The following is a 17,241-nucleotide window of genomic DNA, read 5'->3' as shown; positions in this document are numbered from 1 at the left end:
GGAGAAAAGCTCGACTGAACCGGCAGAAACCGTAAAATACACGAGTCTCGATTGTGTTAGATACGCAAAAGATCTTCCTTCCGCATGACATATTTCGATCAGATAAATGAATTAAGTAAACTTTGAATTTGAATTAGAATAGAGTGCACACAAAAATTACTTCGGCAAACGTATAAAAACAAAAATAAACTTAAAGCGATTGTAAATAAAAAGTTTTATTTTATTTACTCTTTTTTTTCAAATAATTATATTACAATAATACAGACGTCGTAATGAGAAATTAAATGTCCACTCTTAATAAGAGATGCTTTACATCGAGATAGAGCACTTTGTTTGAGGGGATGGTAGAGGGTACCAACAGACCCATTATTATTATGTTATGCGGAAGAATCACCTGTCGGCTTATCTGTTACTCGAACTAACGTGCGTGAAACTCATTGTAATGCATAAGGGGCGCAACAACTAACCCTTTATGCTAATGTTGTCGAGGTAAATGTTACGCTGGAGCGATCTTTATCGCGTGTGTTTTAAAGTCTATTTGCTTAATGAGGCACGAATCATGCGTGTTTAGGATATCGTTTGCGTTTGAAAGTGAAATCGCTATAACAAATGATCGCAATGTCATGTTCTCTTATTAGTTCTTCTATGATTAATAGTAATTTTTTTGTTAACAGTAATTTTTCTTCCTATTTTTATAATTTTACAGAACATTATTATACATTTTGGCCACACGTTGAATACATACACTCAGATTTGTGCGCGCTTGCAATATGTTTTCTCTTAATTTGTATGTAAAAACAGACTAATGTTTTTTTTTTTTCACACTGATTATCCATTACTCTGAGAAAAAAAAGAGAAAGCGCATATATCTCGTAATTTATTTATATGCGCAACCGAGCTTGAAATTACATTACGTATATAAATTCAATAGCGAGAATTCTCGCTCGCGGGAGTTGGAAAGACGAAAATCGACTTATATCGAAATGAGGAAATTTTCCGTCGCGATTTCAGCCGTAATTTCGGTTATTACAGTTAAACTTTGGCACATAACCGTCGTCCCGTGCTCCTCGCGGAATCCATAATAGCCGATTCTCGCCGCAAACAATACAAAAATTATGTTCACGAGAGTTCAGTCGGAGTTCCGCTCGCAATCTTTCCCCGTAGTTTCATCTGGGTAGTGTGTGTCGAGAGCACGCCGTTTATTCGGGACATATGACGAGCGCGGTTGCACGAAGGGTTGTGTTGGTGGCGCGTACAATATATACTTACAGCCTGTGAGCCTGACTAACAACAACTCACAAGTGAAGTTGTGTGTATAGGTACAAGGAGAGCTGCAAAATATATATATATATATATCTCTCGAACTTACGTTCGGTAACTTTCTCAATTTAGAAATGATTTGCGAGCATTGAGAAAAAGCGGAGCAATCTCCTCGCTTCGAAAGTAGAATGTGTCGGAACACTTGCTTATTAGCTTTCAATTTGTCGACGTTTTTGCATCTCATCGACAAAATTACTCTCGAACGAACGCGAACACGTTTCGATTATTGCGTTTCTTCGCAAAAAAGCGAAGCTTTTCAATGATATCTATATTTTGAATTAGAGTTTATTTATATTTTGGAAAAGCGCTCATGCGCGAATCGCGACGTGATGTTTCTGTGTAAATAAATAATTTTCAGTATCTACAAATTTTATTTCGCGTCAGGAAAGTGTTAGGAAATTTGTAAACATTAATGGATTGTTGTTAAACTTCGATTGATGAAGCAAGCAAGGTCGATAACACGACGGCCTATCTCGCGGGCGCAGATGTACAGGACTTAGCTTCGCTAGTTCCGTCATAAAGGAATGCCTACATCCCGTTGTACCGTAACTGGAGTTTGCGCAATCTCGCACCCTCGAGAGACTGTTTCTTTTAATTAAACTGCCCTCATCTTCGTTGCCTAGTTATCCCGGCCTTTACCGCTAAAAACGGGATTCTCGGGAGACATAACTACCGGCAGGCACGCGTTATCAGTGCTCACCAGCGATCCGGGAGCGCTATCACTCCCCTCCCAGCCAGTTTCCATCCCTTCTGACGCAGATCCGACTTCTTCGGCTTTGTTAAAACTCACTGGGTTCTTAACGAGACGACACTTCCCATTGTCGAGATGTAACAACGTTTGAAAGTGCACAACAGAAGAGATAGATAAAAACTGTGTGCTCGAAGCGCTTCCTCGATATAAGCATCAGAAATTCAATTAATTGCAAGTTTTTTTTTTCGCGACGATCTTTTGACACGAACGTTTGACAGACGCTTTTGTAGCATTTAAAATTGCATAATTTTTTTTATTTACATATCACTTAAAAAATATACGAATTTTACGATTTTGGCATCGCATTCTCGTACCACCGACGTGTATGTGTTTTGCGATTAATCTTTGTCCGGGGCGAGCGAAATACAAACAAAACCATGACTTATTTATCCGGCCGGTAGATAAAAGGGGATCAAACCGCGACTATGTGGACGAGGACAAAGCTACGAGCTGGTGTCATACTGCACGCTCATAATCTTGAGAATCGTTCCGCCGCGTTTTCGTATATAGCTTTGTTCTCTCGCTCTTTTCTTTCTTCGCAGCGCGAAATTACTTATAATATCTGTCAGCAGACAGACCCGGCTGATGGCGCCGTTACCATCGTGCTGCAGCAATCCCTTGGAGAAAATGCCCTCTTTATTATCTATCAGAAGCAATCCACCGAACACTTTCCTTTTTGCTTTCGTTTCCCGTTTTGTCCATCCTCCCCGCGTCGTCTCATCCTTTTTCGCCTCGGGCTTAACGTCCAACGTTAATTCCAAAGAGCGAGAGCGTTGCTTACGTACGTTCGGTACAAATTTGCCGAAACCGGTTCCGATTGCCGCGAGCAATTTCTTTAAAAATAATATGAGAAATAATTGCCACTAATCTGTGCTTCTAACCATAAATCATCAAAAAATTACATGTATCGAATATCTAAAAATATATTTTTTGTCGCTTGTTTATAATTGTAGTTTATATTTACTCTCTAAATCCAGGATTAAAAACAAAAATAAGATCCGCCTTATTTGTATCATCGCAAATTTAAGTGTTTAACAGTTCGAAACTAGGTTTGGATCATTTTAAGAACAGATTGCGGCACATTAAACGCAATTGGTTCCAGCTGCAGCGAGGCCTTCCTTGTTATAATACAGCCGATCGACAAAGAAATCGGACCACAGCGATGCTGCCGTTACGGAGTTGACGGCTTTTCAGGTTCACTAGAAATGCCTCGAACGTCCCACAGTATAAACTGGCCGGCTAATTTAGACCGACTGTCCCGTGAAATTACCGAGGTTCGCGCGTAATGAGAGGGTGAACGGGAAGGGATAGGCCAACCCTTGGACAGTGGCCGGCTAATCACGTCTGTTCGTTAGTGAATTGAATGCGCCACCAGTCGTATCGGCGGGTAGAAAGTCAAGAAGAGTTCTTTCCCTTGATTTAAAAAGGACCTCGGGCCCCCATTGCCGTGGTTGTCTTTCAAAACTCGGCACGTCCGCAATCGCCGCCGCGCCGTCGCAAAGCGACGATAGTTTTGTATCTTCCACAATATCTAAAATAGTCTCGTTTCACGGAATTCTCCGATTGACGCATCCGCGGTTGCAACAATAATAGCGGCACGTTTCGTTCTATTTTCTTGTCGAAAGCAACTGATTTACCTACACAAGATTTTTAATTGACAAAAATTTCTAATTAAATACATGTATATAAGTAAAACATTTATTAATTCTTTTTAAGCACACGTAATTTTTCTACTTTGTTGAAAGAGCACCGTTAAGAGATAATTTTTAATCTAAAGACAGACGACTATATTGAAAAGATAACTGTACGAAATGCAACTATTTTATTTTACAAAAAAAAATAATAAAGAACGTACGTATTTAAAAATTATTTCGAATTTTTCGGTACTGTATATTGTTCCTCGCTGATCGAGAATTTGAGCGGGTACACGCTGACGGTAAATACCATTAGATTTACGAAGGAATTGTACAATGCATCGATTGCCGCTAACTTAATGGACACCTCATATTTGCTCATTAACGAACCCTTCTGTCGCGAGAATCCAGAGCGTCTCCCGTCCCAACACGGGACGGACAGACGAGAAGAATAAAGAGAAGAGACCGAGAGCGCCGGATAGATGGAGATGGGGCGGAGAAAAGGAGGAAGAAAACGAACAGGTCCTTCGTTACAACTTTTGCGAAGAAGAGAAGCAATGTGTTCCGGCGACACAAATTACGTTTTCGAAGCTGGGCGAGCGTCCGTGATGTTTTAAATTGCTTAAAACAGCAAATGACGACTATAAGTATAATTAATCAAGAACCGCGGTTTCCCCGCAACGATTGCACTAACTGAATAATAAGATCGTCTTGTTTGAAGATTTAAACATCACTTCAGATATTATTCGATAAAAAAAAATAAAACTTAAAAATCTTCGCTAGAGTCAACAAATTTTTTTCAGCGATCGTGTAAACATGTCTTTTTTATGTCGCAAACATCGTTTTGTTGCCAATTGCGATCGCGACGATACTATTACAAAGAGAGAGAGAGCGTCTCACATAAAATTAATTACCTATAACATGAGAAATATATGAATATAAAAGTTATTTGTGAATAGATTCGATCTATTGTATTTCATGCTTTCACGCAATAAACGACGAAAGAAAGAAAAAACATGCTTGAAAAAAAAAAAAAAAAAAAAGAATAGAGGAAAAGAGAGAAAACCAACGTTCGATCTCGTTACGACAGTTTGGAATTGATACAAAAGAGTTTCCAGTCGGTTCCTCTCCCGCGGTTTTTCCGTCTCCCGCGTGGGGTTGAAACAGTAACGTTTAAAGCGCGGGAGGGGTGGATGAGAACCTCGCCAAATATTTGGTTAGTCTTTGATGGGCTTCGAGAAAGGACAAGAGAAAGGTAGCGTTGTAAGGCGGCGCGGGAGGAAGATTCGGACGGAGAAGAAACGAAAAAGTAAGGAATGGAAAGAAGGGAGAGGGAGGAAAGAGGGTCCAAAATGAAAAGGAAGAGGCTGAAGGAGATGGGAGGCCGCGCGTACTAAGGTTCACCGGACGGAGACGGCGGATGAGCCGTAAGAGCCGGAGAATGCCGGGCATTTTTATTGGTTCCAGCTTTAGCTCTCCTTGAAACTCGGGAAGCCGATCAGCCGGACAGAAGGATCGTCGAATCTGATCTCATATGTGCCTCTATGTCCCTCTCTCCCTTCCTCGATCGAAGGCCTGGTGCAAAGGTGAAGAAAGATTTTCACAGCGTACACACTTAATCGATGATCGTTACGCGCGGAATGTGTCACTTAAAGGAACCGGAAATCGCTTTTGTAAATTTGACGTTTACAATGACACGGATAATTCAAGCTGTAGATTCAAAAAAAAAAAAATAACAGATAAATTTATATATTCATTATTATGTAATGAATGAAGTTACAAAACTAATATTTAATAAGCTTAGGCTTACGCCTTTTTTTTTTCAAGATACAAGGTTGAGATACGTGTTGGGAATTGATCAAGTTTGTGCTAATCGCCGCGCTTTTGTGAAGCCGCTTCATTCGCGACACATATATTTTTGCAACGTTCACTCTCTGTACGACGAAGCTGTACCGCGCGCGCGGACGCAATTCTATAAAAATACACGGTTTTACCTCGGAGGTATATCACCCTTCGCCTATATTCCCACCGCTCGCGATTTCCTACCGTACAATAACATCCCGCTCTTTCCGCTTTTGTATTTTGTAAGTCAATTCGAAACATGAATCGTATAATAATTCAACGAAGCTAAGGAAAACACGACGGATATTATTCGTCCCACCTAGCCCCGTCCCGTCTCGTCGGACTCCATATTTATGGGGAAAGCGGGGGTAGTTTGCGGAACGGTGGATCCTCTCGCATTTCCGTACGTTTTTTAAAAACACGGCCGGGGTTATTTTTACAATAAACGGAGACCGAGGAGACACACGTTACGGGATTACGAATGGGAGTTAATCTACGCGGTAAATGTTTGTCGACGTACACGAGAGCTTTGCAAACAAAGAATTTCGAAACAATCCCATCGACAGTTCAAACACGAGCAAAATCTAATGAATATATGAATACACCAAACAAATATTTGTATACAAATGTAATAAATAATGTAACGACGTGAGAGAATGTGAGCAAGTTATTTATTTATTTATTTTTTTTATTTTTTTTTTTTTTTTTTTTGATAAATATAGTTCTATATACATAGTTTGAAGAAAAACTTCATTGATTATTCCTGCAAACTCATTGTGAAACGAGAAAATGTTCTTGAGCGCGCGAAGACGCGCAGGTAGTTCCCCGATTTTTTCTTTTTTTCTTTTTTTTTTTTTTGCCTAAAATTATACCGGGTGGTCATGGAATAATGTATGTAGTCCACCCTGGAAGCAAACTAGTTGCAATTCCAATGAGAAAACTGAGTGCTACGTGAGCTTCGTATCTCGACGGATTTCTGTCTTCTCGCCTCTCATACATATTGTGATTACTTCTCAAAGAGGATGAGAAAACGCGAGAGAAGATGAAGTGCATGTATATATGTACCGAAAAAACTGTAACGAAACTGCACGTATTTCCTGCAAATACGACTATGAAGTAGCGAAAGAAAATATTTCACAATTCAAAAGATAAAGCAATGTGTGTCGGAGTGAGTGCGGCTTTTACGGCCGTGTTCATCATTTATATTTAAAATTCGAGCTTCTCGAGAGCTTTATGTATTTATACAATTATATGTATATGTATATAATATTCTATTTTATTACATACATCTACACACGTGTGTTGATATGTATAATGTATTATTTTTTTCCTTTTTTTCCTGTTTCTATAATAAAATTCCTTGTGTATCACTTTTCAATCAAGCAAAACGAAAGTTTTAAGAATGAATAGTCGCTAGACGGAACAAGATTAAAGTAGACTCTAAAACGCGCGGACTCGCGCGCGGTGATCGATCGGTGACGATAACGAATCGTTTCGTACGTACAGCCAACAACGATCTTATCGACCAAGTTTCCATTTCCGTTTGCTTTCCCGTTCTCTCGCCGTGTTGGTAGTTTCGCCAAGCTCTCTCTCTCTCCCCCCCAGCTCGCGCGCGCGTTTTCCATTCCGTTCCCCTTTTTCTTTCTCTTTCTTTCTCTCCATTTTCACGTGGCCGCGCGCGGTTCTTCTCTCTTACTTCCCGCTCGATATCCGGCCCGATGCTAAATAGTAGAAACATAATTCTGCGAGTGCGAAGAAATTGCTTTATCGCGCGGAATAATGGTCCGTATTCACGTGTAGCTCTCTTGTAAGTCTCTCTCTCTCACCCGGCCCTCGCACTTTTTGGAGATTGCACGTGGCCAGACCGGACCCGTCGTTCGGAAACCCACCCACGCATTTCTCTTTGCATCGCTCGATCCGAGTACAGGACTACTGTAGTAATGTATCGAAGTAAGGAGGGTTCGCGTTGAATAATCACGAATATATATCGGACGTGACAGCCGCATGCCACGTACAATATCGGCGTTCTAAACAACCATGGGAAATCAATACGTTGATGTGGCTACACGGCATTTGTTCGTCTACATCCTTTTGCAATCGTGAATTCGATCGAAGAAAATATACATTAAAGTTATTTCCGCGAATTCTCGAAGTTTTTTATCAGAAAAATTCTAAGTTTTTACTTGTTAGACTGTGGTATGTTACTTCTAAAGTCGAAAACTAAACGTTGAACTTTATTTTTAACTGCAGACACAAAGTTTTTTTTTTAGACAAATTAACAATTCAGCAGTATGTATTAACTAATATCTCATGTACGACATCAGCGTACCTATATATTCAGCGCCAAAAAATACGTACGTGCAGACAATTTCTTTCGCGTTCGCGACCCGCGCGGCAAGAAAAATTGTTAAGAGCAATTTTTCTGACTTTAAGTGACGTTGATGTACGAGCGTAACTGAGAGAACACCTGCAGGAATGTCGGATTCCTTTATTCCCCGCGAAAAGCACAGAAACCAACGTCTTAACTGAACAGCGCGCGATTCCGCAATTAAGAAGATCCTATACGTGTATCGTTAAGCTGTGCTCAATTTTGATACAAGGTCATGCAAAAGTTAACACAGATGTAACGAATCTTCGATGTAAGTTTTGAAACAGGAAAAAAAAACAAATTCAAGTACAAAACTCTAAATCTCGGTGATTTTATCAAAGTTTAAGTTGCGGAAATATTGATGTATATATACATATGTGTGTGTGTGTGTGTGTAACTGCAACGAGATATAAGTTATTAGATTTTTTAGCGGTCATTTCAGGGCGATAGAATCTGACAATAATCTCTTCTTTAATTGCGCACTAATTAGCTCAGCATCAATCTCGCAGAAGTGCCTGTTTCATACATCGGCGTAGACCGTGGTCTATAATTCGATCTGTGCAATTCGAACTCCGCGGCGGCTAATTAGAAGCATTGTTAGAGAGCGGAATATATGGACAAACCGAAAGAGACAAGTTCCGCCATCGGGAGAAAAGTTATTTTACGTTTAAGCCCGATCGATAATTACAACCGGCAAAATAAAATTAAAATTTTAATCAAACGCTACTTAGATGAATGCAATAATCATGCGATACCTTGATATAATTGTAAAACAAACACAAGAAACTAAGAAATTGATGTAATACACAGATATAAATAATATAAAATAATAAAAACATTTCGGTTTTTTGAAACCATCTTTTGTACTGAAAATAGATCGACTAAATAATAAATGTGTTTTATATCCAAAAACACATACGTGAACAATACGTACAAGATTAAATTTACAATCACGTTGCTTTCGTGACGATAGTTCTGTTGTTAAGTGCGAATCACGAGAATCCACGTGGACGTCGGATTTTTTATTCGCAGAGAGGGATGAAAGAGCGCGTTGGTGACGCGGGGGATGACGAGTGCTTGTCGACGATCGACTCCGAGAAAAAAAAAAAAGAGCGCGAGGCGAGGGTGTTGGCAAATACGTAGGACGCATTCAGATCAGTCCCGGCAAGCCGAGGGGGATCCACTCAACAGGAACGATGACGGAGAACGGACCGTGTGGAAAAGGTTTTTCAAGGCTCGTCAGCAAGAGACATCAGAGGCCGCGCCATTTCCTCGGGTCGAATACAAATACGATACGAATGTATCGCGCGTCGTTGCTTTGTACTTCGCAAGATCAATGCGTGAGAAGAGAAAACTTAGTTTCGAAAGAAACGAACTTTCTTCACGGGTTCTCTTACGTTCCGCTCGTGAATAATTAATAAACCCCCGAACTTTTACCTCTCTTTCCTATTGCGTTCCTATTCTTTTGGCGCGTACAGTTTATTTCCTTGTATAATGATAATGATGATAATCATGACAATGATCATTGATATGTGTACTTCGCGCACACATGCGTGTCGAAATAAAGTTTATATTGAAACATAAACAAAAAGAACTTTTTTCTAAAGAGAAACCTTTCTCGTGGTTACTGGCCGAAGAACTTTTGCGCTTTACTACTTGATGACACATATGGGTTTTAAAATATGGAAAGAGTCAAATATGTTATAAATGCAAAGATTTCTCGGAGCGAGTTCTATCAGAAAGTGGGGAAGTCAGAATAAATATTGATACATGTCAAAGGGAACGTCGTGTGTAAATGACATTCCGACAGAGAATCGCGAAGATGCAACACGGCGTAATACGCGAGACGGAAAATAGCGGCAATACTCTAGAGTGCCTCGGACGGGTAGCCTGAGGGACTTGGGGACCACGGTATAAGGATTTGCTTTCGGAAAGGGGGAGAGAGAGACCCGTGCGAATGCTACATGCGGGAATACATATTCAGGGAAACACGATCTATTTTCTGGATACGTATATATTTTCGAGAATCGATGCATAATCGAGGCCTTTTAAATATTTTAAACGCATCGCATTTATTATTAAGCACATTTACAAGAATAAAAACATAATTCTCTCTCTTATCTTTTTGTTTTATAAGTGTATATAAATTTTCTTTTCTTTTTTTTGGCTACCCACATATCTGTCCAATACGTAGTTTCTTGATCTTGTAAATTTATATATAAAAACAGATAATGTAAGATCAATTAAATATGTGTGAAATAATGCAAAGACTAATGTAAATAAAATATAAAAGAAAATGAAAAAAAATTCAAACATTTTTTACATTGAAACATCTGAATTTTGCATAGAGAGGAACATCGATTCCCGACTTATATGGAACAACGCAGTCCATTACTGTCACAAAACAGAAGTCGCGCTCCATAATAAGACCGAAGCGATCATAGTCGCTTATCGAACTTGAAATATCATCAAGCCAAGAGTGCTGGGATCGTCTCGATATACTGCTGGTCTTCGAGGTCCCATGGTCCATCCCTTTTTAGATCAATAATACCATTCCCGTGGAAGCGCATGCGCTCCCCTTCCTCTCTGGCATTTCTCAACAACCCCTATACGCGGACTGGTTTCCACCCTCGTTGAGCCGCGTTCAGGACGTCACGTACCCTTCCATGCAACATTCATAGCGCCATCAATATTATACGCGCAAAATAATAACGTGTGCATTTATTATGAAAAATAATCGCTTCTTGCGAAATCCGATATAAGAGGTAAAAATGCGCAATATGATCCGAATAATTAAGTATGTAAATTTGCAAATCGATCGATGAAGAATCGCGAACAAAAATAGATCGGTGATAAACGTGCGATTTGTTTAGCGATCATTGAAAAAAACTTAACCAACTAAATATAAATGTATATACAACACATATAGATGTAAAATAAAATAAACTAAAACTGTAAATATATAAAATAAACAAAAATTATGCAATTAAATAATAATCTGTTAATTTTAAGGATACGTATCTTAAGCATTTTTATTTTCAAATTTGTTTTTTACTTTATCGATTTATCACACAAAACTCACGATGTTATTGTTATAAAAAAAAAAATTTAAGTTGACTTTCGCGCGTTTTTCTATCTACATATGCATTTATAAACGAACTATATTGTGCAAAAACTATAAATACGTGACTTAATAAAGTGATTTACAAGCTTGTCTCTTATCTTGCCATGATAATGTCACCTCGCTTATCACGCACATTAGTCACAGTATGTTGAAACTGCGTATTCATACTTTATATTTTAATTTTTTTAAAGAAATCTAGGTGTGTGAGATAAGATAAAATGTATCAAGTACAAAAAATATAACATTACGTGCAAATTAACACGCTAATAAGAAAAAATTTGTACTTCATGTATTACTAGATTTTTCGTATTGGCAATGAATATCGGAACGCAGCCTATATGCTTCTTTGAGTATTAGATTTTTTTTTGTCAGACTGCGTACCTTTATCGTTCATTAGATATAAAACAAAGATAGAATGATGCAATAGCGCTGATAGCGCGCTCCTCCAAACGTAACCCCAGTTTAAAACTGTCAGTGTGTCGGAGTTGTTTATAAGCTGATCTCGAGGACGAGTTTGGTATTGTCAAAATCGTCAAGGTCGTTTTTCTCATCATGTCTAAGCGAGTAACAAAATCTCTTTTAAGTAAAGAGTATAGGGATTATTTAATGAGGTAACTGGATTTTCGATTCTTCATATGTGTAAAAACAAACAGATTTAATGTGTATAAAAACTGTAAAATAACTAAATAGTCGCATTTTTATAAAAATGAATTTTCTTAGTCACGTCTTAACATAAAAAAGCGTGTTTCCTAAAAAGTTGCGTTACTAATTAATTATTTCTGAATTATTTTATAGAATTTTTTATAGAATTCTAAATTATTTTATAGAATAAAAAAATATGTGCAATATTTTATTTCAATGGCCACGGATTGCGTTTATTTCTAAATCCCTAAGATTGATATACTTCGACATTTGTACGCTCATGTCATAACGACATGACACAACTTATCGAAAAATAAACCACTTTTTAAGCACGCACTTCTGGGGTCCGGTATTCAACTGGATGATACCCATAGCGACCATATTCGACACGCGAAAGCATCCGAGAATCATTAGCGGCAAAATGACTATGGGTGAGTTCAACATAGCTCCGCATCGGTAAACCTTTCGAAGAAGTCATTCTCTGTCTCATAATAATCACGTGTCGCGACAGAGCGAGGTGATTTCGCGGCAGACGATGAAGAGAAAAGTAAAGGGGGTTCTTGAGAGACAAGGATCCGCATTGAAATAATTGCTGCTCGGGCGCAGCTGTCTGTTTTTTAATGAGCGGCACATAGCAAATGTGTGTATGGAATGCGTATCCAAATAAATAAATAAATAAATTATGATATATAATTATTTGAGAAAATTCTGAAAACCATTGTAACTTTTCCTATTTTGCAACAGACAAATGAATTAATAATAAATTACGTTTAATTTGTGCCAAATGTCTTTCGATTGAATTCAATTTCCTTTCCGAATTATTTTCTAGCCTTGACCCTGTATTCCCTGGTATTCATGCGATTCGCTTGGAAGGTACAACCACGAAATTTGCTACTGTTCATGTGCCACATGACTAACGTCGGAGCTCAACTCACGCAAGGTTACAGGTTTGTTCAGTATCATTATGGCGAGAAGAAAGAACTCGATTCGAAGCAGAAGTGACGCAAAAAGCCATGCAAAAGAAACTACGTTACTACTGATTTACGCCTGTATAAATGTAGAATAAAAATTGCAAAAAAAAACAAAACAAAATGTTATCAGAATCTATTTTCCAATGCAACAGACTATTTTTAAGTCAAATAATCGTAAAATAACATCAAATAATGTACGAATAAGAAAGACTGTTCATGTAATTATTAACAAACGAGAAATTCTTGTTAAATTTTCTCTTTATACATGTTATTACATATACACATATGTATATATATATATATATAAATACATACATATACATATAAATATATATATATATATATATATACACACAATGTGTGTATGTGTTTCATTATTATCAGAATATCTTATCAATCAGTAACGCTCTGATACTCTCAACAAACTACATCGTTGCTCAACAGTTTTATTGCAACAATTTGAGATGCAAACAATAGCGGCGTGGCATTAGATTTAACCACGGCAATTATTAAAATGCCCGCCTAGGCGTGTAATATATTATAATAATTGCTAATGTATTGGAAAGCCGGGCTCGTAGCCTCTGGCGTAATGTACCTTGGCGCATGTTAATAGTCTTGCGCGTACACACATACGTATCCGAGCAATTCCGCTTATTAAGTTATTCCGTTACTATTCTTCTTGTAATTGTTGGCTAACGCGATACTTAACAATTCAACGATTGCGTGCCACAATAAAACCCCGATTCGCACGTTCCACGATGTTTATAAGTAAAATCTTGTTCTTTGTAAAATTATGTATCTTTTCTTGATCGTAACTGAAAATGATAATATTCTCGTGTATGCTGTTTTTCTGATACGAGGCGCTTGATATTTATGGCGGTCATAAACGCGATACTTCTTGTCCTTTACAAGAGTTATAAGGCATACACATAAATATTTACATTTTTCGCGTTTCATATTTGTGAATTCTTCATATAAATTCGATTAATAAAACTCTCAGGATATAAATTTTACTTTCCCTTTTCTTTTGTTCTCAAATATATAGTTTTTTTTTTTTATTTTGCATCAATTTTTCCTCCATCCGAAACTCGTTTCCGTCCAGCTTGTTTCTCGTTTCGCTGACTTTTCCAAAAACACGTACAAAACATCACTTTTCGCACTTTCTCTCTCTCTCTCTCTCTCTCTCTCTCTCTCTCTCTCGTCATCCACTTCCTCGCCTATTGCTACTTTCTCGGCCATATTCAAAGAGCACAAGTTTATCCGACTCCGGTCCCGGTTTTGCCATACGAACGAATGTATAAGGAGAGCAATAATTTTCTGGGGTGGCCTCTCGCGCGCGATGGGGCAGGGGTGCGCCATGGCGGGTACTCGATCGTGCTAGGGTCATTTTATGGGATCTGGCACGGATCAGACACGCGAATCTATCCTCGGTACAGTTCGGTTTTTCCGAATGCTAAGCCGCACCGTTTTTTCTCTCCCCGGCGTTTTCCTTTCGCTCTCTCTTTCTCTCTTATTCTCTCTCTCTTTTTCTCTCTTACCGTATCTCCTGTTCAGGATATAAAATCCCCCGACTAGCTGAATAAATATATATGGCCTTATTAGCCCTTCTTGGCGTCGATCATGCGGCACGCCCCGCCGACGTTCCTCTGCCGCTTGCTTGATGAAAATATCTCGAATGACGTCATTCGATAATTTATTGACAACGCGAATGTTTGTTTTTTTTACGAGAGCAACTCACTAATTGCTTATTCTTAAACACGAGAAAGATTACATATAGGTATGTTTTATTATATTTATTTGTGTAAATGCTATTTCTTGTATAAATACGCAGTATAGTTTTCCCAAAAGATACTCAAATTTGTTTGTCATATTTGTTTTCGATAATAATAATCACACATCACAATCGCTTTCTGTGCGGAGCGCCTCTTCCGATAGAGAACAAATCCAACGTTTTCCATTCACATTCTTCGGTCCTGCTGATTTTGTCGAACCCGCGCAGACAGACAATCGAAGATGCAGACAGAAAAGAGGGGAACGAGGAAGAGAGACGAGAGAAGCGACGCGGGCATGGTCCTTCGAGACTGATTTCACAAACAAATGCCGCCGATTGAATCCTGGCATGTCGCAAGATGGATCGCTCTCTTTGAATCACAGATTACCGTCCGCCTCTCTGCCTTTCCACTTTGTCTCGCTTGCGCTCCTCGTATATAGCTCGTTCGTATCACCGAGGAGGCGTGCATCGTTTTCTCTCCGCCGCTTCGGCTCTTTGCCGCGCTGGCTCTTCTCGCCACTTCGTTCTTCGCGGAGGCGCCTCCATCTCCGTGAACGGTTCCCTTTCAATAGAGGTAGCTCGGCAATTTGCCACATGCCTACGTAACTACGACCCTCTCTTTCGTTATCTTTCTCTTTCTTCCTTTCTCCCCTTGCTCTCTTGTTACATCTCAAAATCGTGCACTACCTAAAGTTGACCGAAATAGCGAATTTTTGCGAAATCAATCGAATCGGTCAAAGACACACGAATTTATCGAATTTTAGTGGTTAATGTAAACATCGGCGGCGTCCCCGCACACGTCGGCGTAAAATATTGAATATTCTTTTTTAAATAATATGACAATAGGACGTTACGATAAGACGTTACAAAGACGAAGACATTGTCAATTTGGTCGAAATTGTGCGAGAAATAGCGTTTCGGAAACACGCGGGGGCGCAATCGAAAAGTACTTCCGCTAAATAAATTCAAAATAACTCGATGAAGAGGAAAGAAGCATCACAGGAGCACCGCAAGCTAAATGAACTGTAAAGCGGAATTCCAGGATTGTAAAGTCGTCGGAGTTGTGCATGAAGCGCGACCAACGAAAAAAAAAAAAGGAAGGAAGAGCGAAAGAAAAAAGAAAAAGAGAAAAGAAGCAGAGGGGAACAACCCTCGCATATACGCGAGACTTTTCGACGCTGGGACGATCTTTAAATTAAGTGCGTCAGCTTATGACGCCCGTGTAAAGTCTTGCGGGATGGATTTTCGATTTTCCCGTGGCTCGCGAGACGAGCGAAAAGACCTTCTGAAATACGTGGCAAATGCGCGTCGTCGCCGGGGACCCTGAGGGTGAAATGAATCAAGCCCACCCCTCATGCAGGACATACATTAGGCTGACACTAGACTTACCATTCGGAATGCTGACGATTTCTTATGTCAGGGGGGTGAAAACGAATAAGAGTGTTTCTCTGGAAAATCGAGGAAATATATTTTGTGACTATAAACGGGGAAAGAGGTCCTGGCGCCAGTTATAATCGTCGAATCCACTTTCGCGATATTTCTGATCTACGTATGTAACGTAATACCGCGTACATAAACTGTTTCGAATTCGTTTTCAAATTTCCGACATTATTTTAGAATAAATTATTTATTAAGAAAAAAAGAGAGAGAGAGAGAGAGCATAATACGGTAACATCACACTGTGGTAAAGTCACAAGAAAATCGTGTACATATGTTTTGTGTGTGTACGTCGTTTTCCAAAATTACAAAATTTTACATAAATCTTTTCAACACTGTATTTTTTCTAAGAACAATCGTATACTCCAGAAAATGCAGGTACTTTGAGTTTTGAAATTACGTAACTACAACTGACGGAAGAAATGAGTAATTTTGAGAAATGCAAACACACGAATGTGCTCAGTTAAATGCACGAATGACGAATAAACAAAAGAAAATTCGGGAAAAAACGGCGAACATAAATGTGCGTAAAGTTATAGGGTTGGGTGGGTCGACCGGCCGACGCACGATAGGATGTTTTCATTTGAGGAAGTGGGCCAACGTAGATGGCAACATAATCCCCGATCGAGGAGCCTGGCACGAGAGAGAAAATGGAGGGGACCATCTTATCTTCATATTACACACCCGTCGTGGTTCTCAACCTGAATTGTCAGCGATGTATATCTACAGCTCGCACAAAATGATACTGTATGTACATAAGTGGCTGATAGATACAAATTGTATCGGTTACACAAAATGACAGCAAGCACAGTTATCTAGTTGTCGTATATTTGCGAAATCAATTGGATATATTCGTGGTTTAATGAAACAAACAATGGTTTTATAACGGAACAAAAAATGTTTAATTTAAAATAAGTTCGCCGGAGAAGAGACTCGGTCAAACGAGTCTTGTTTTATGTTGCGCGAGCAGGGAAGGGAAAAGTGTTCGCACGTGTTACATATCGTACAGAAATATCCGGAAGTTGACGGATGGCGCGTATGTGTGTACACGTACGAGCTCGCATACAGAACGATTTCAGCAACTGAGGATAGTTTATGATCTCTGTAACCTTTCCACCCCTCTGCACAACTCCCACCTTTTGCGGGGATCTCTATCCGTTCTATCCGCAACGTGAGACTTTCCATCCCGCTATAAATTCGATCTAATATATTAGGTTTAACTTCACCAGAAAAGAGCTATATCGACGCCGAATATCGAGTCGTTGTCTTCGTTGTTTCTCTCTGTCGAAACTCACGTATACACCCATCCGATATGGCTTCGCAAGAGTTTCACTAATTTTGAACAGAACAAAAACTAAACAGAATGCATCCCCCGAATAAA

The 17,241-nt window shown here is 39.1% G+C and overlaps 1 protein-coding gene across 1 annotated transcript; it reads left to right on the top strand.

Annotated features, from left to right (window-relative positions):
• The first annotated feature begins 11,498 nt into the window (after positions 1 to 11,498).
• LOC109855761 (mitochondrial pyruvate carrier 1-like) lies at positions 11,499 to 12,779 on the top strand. The gene is made up of 3 exons (XM_020430331.1): positions 11,499 to 11,650; positions 12,012 to 12,112; positions 12,511 to 12,779. Exons 1-3 carry the CDS (start codon positions 11,592 to 11,594, stop codon positions 12,681 to 12,683), a joined length of 333 nt encoding a protein of 110 aa, XP_020285920.1. The 5' UTR covers positions 11,499 to 11,591; the 3' UTR covers positions 12,684 to 12,779.
• Positions 12,780 to 17,241: the final 4,462 nt, after the last annotated feature.

Source organism: Pseudomyrmex gracilis, unplaced genomic scaffold (assembly GCF_002006095.1).
Source record: "Pseudomyrmex gracilis isolate BER0280 unplaced genomic scaffold, ASM200609v1 scaffold_98, whole genome shotgun sequence".
NCBI lineage: Eukaryota > Metazoa > Arthropoda > Insecta > Hymenoptera > Formicidae > Pseudomyrmex > Pseudomyrmex gracilis.
The sequence above is the reverse complement of the archived record's forward strand: the minus strand, read 5'-3'. Positions and strand labels throughout refer to the sequence as shown.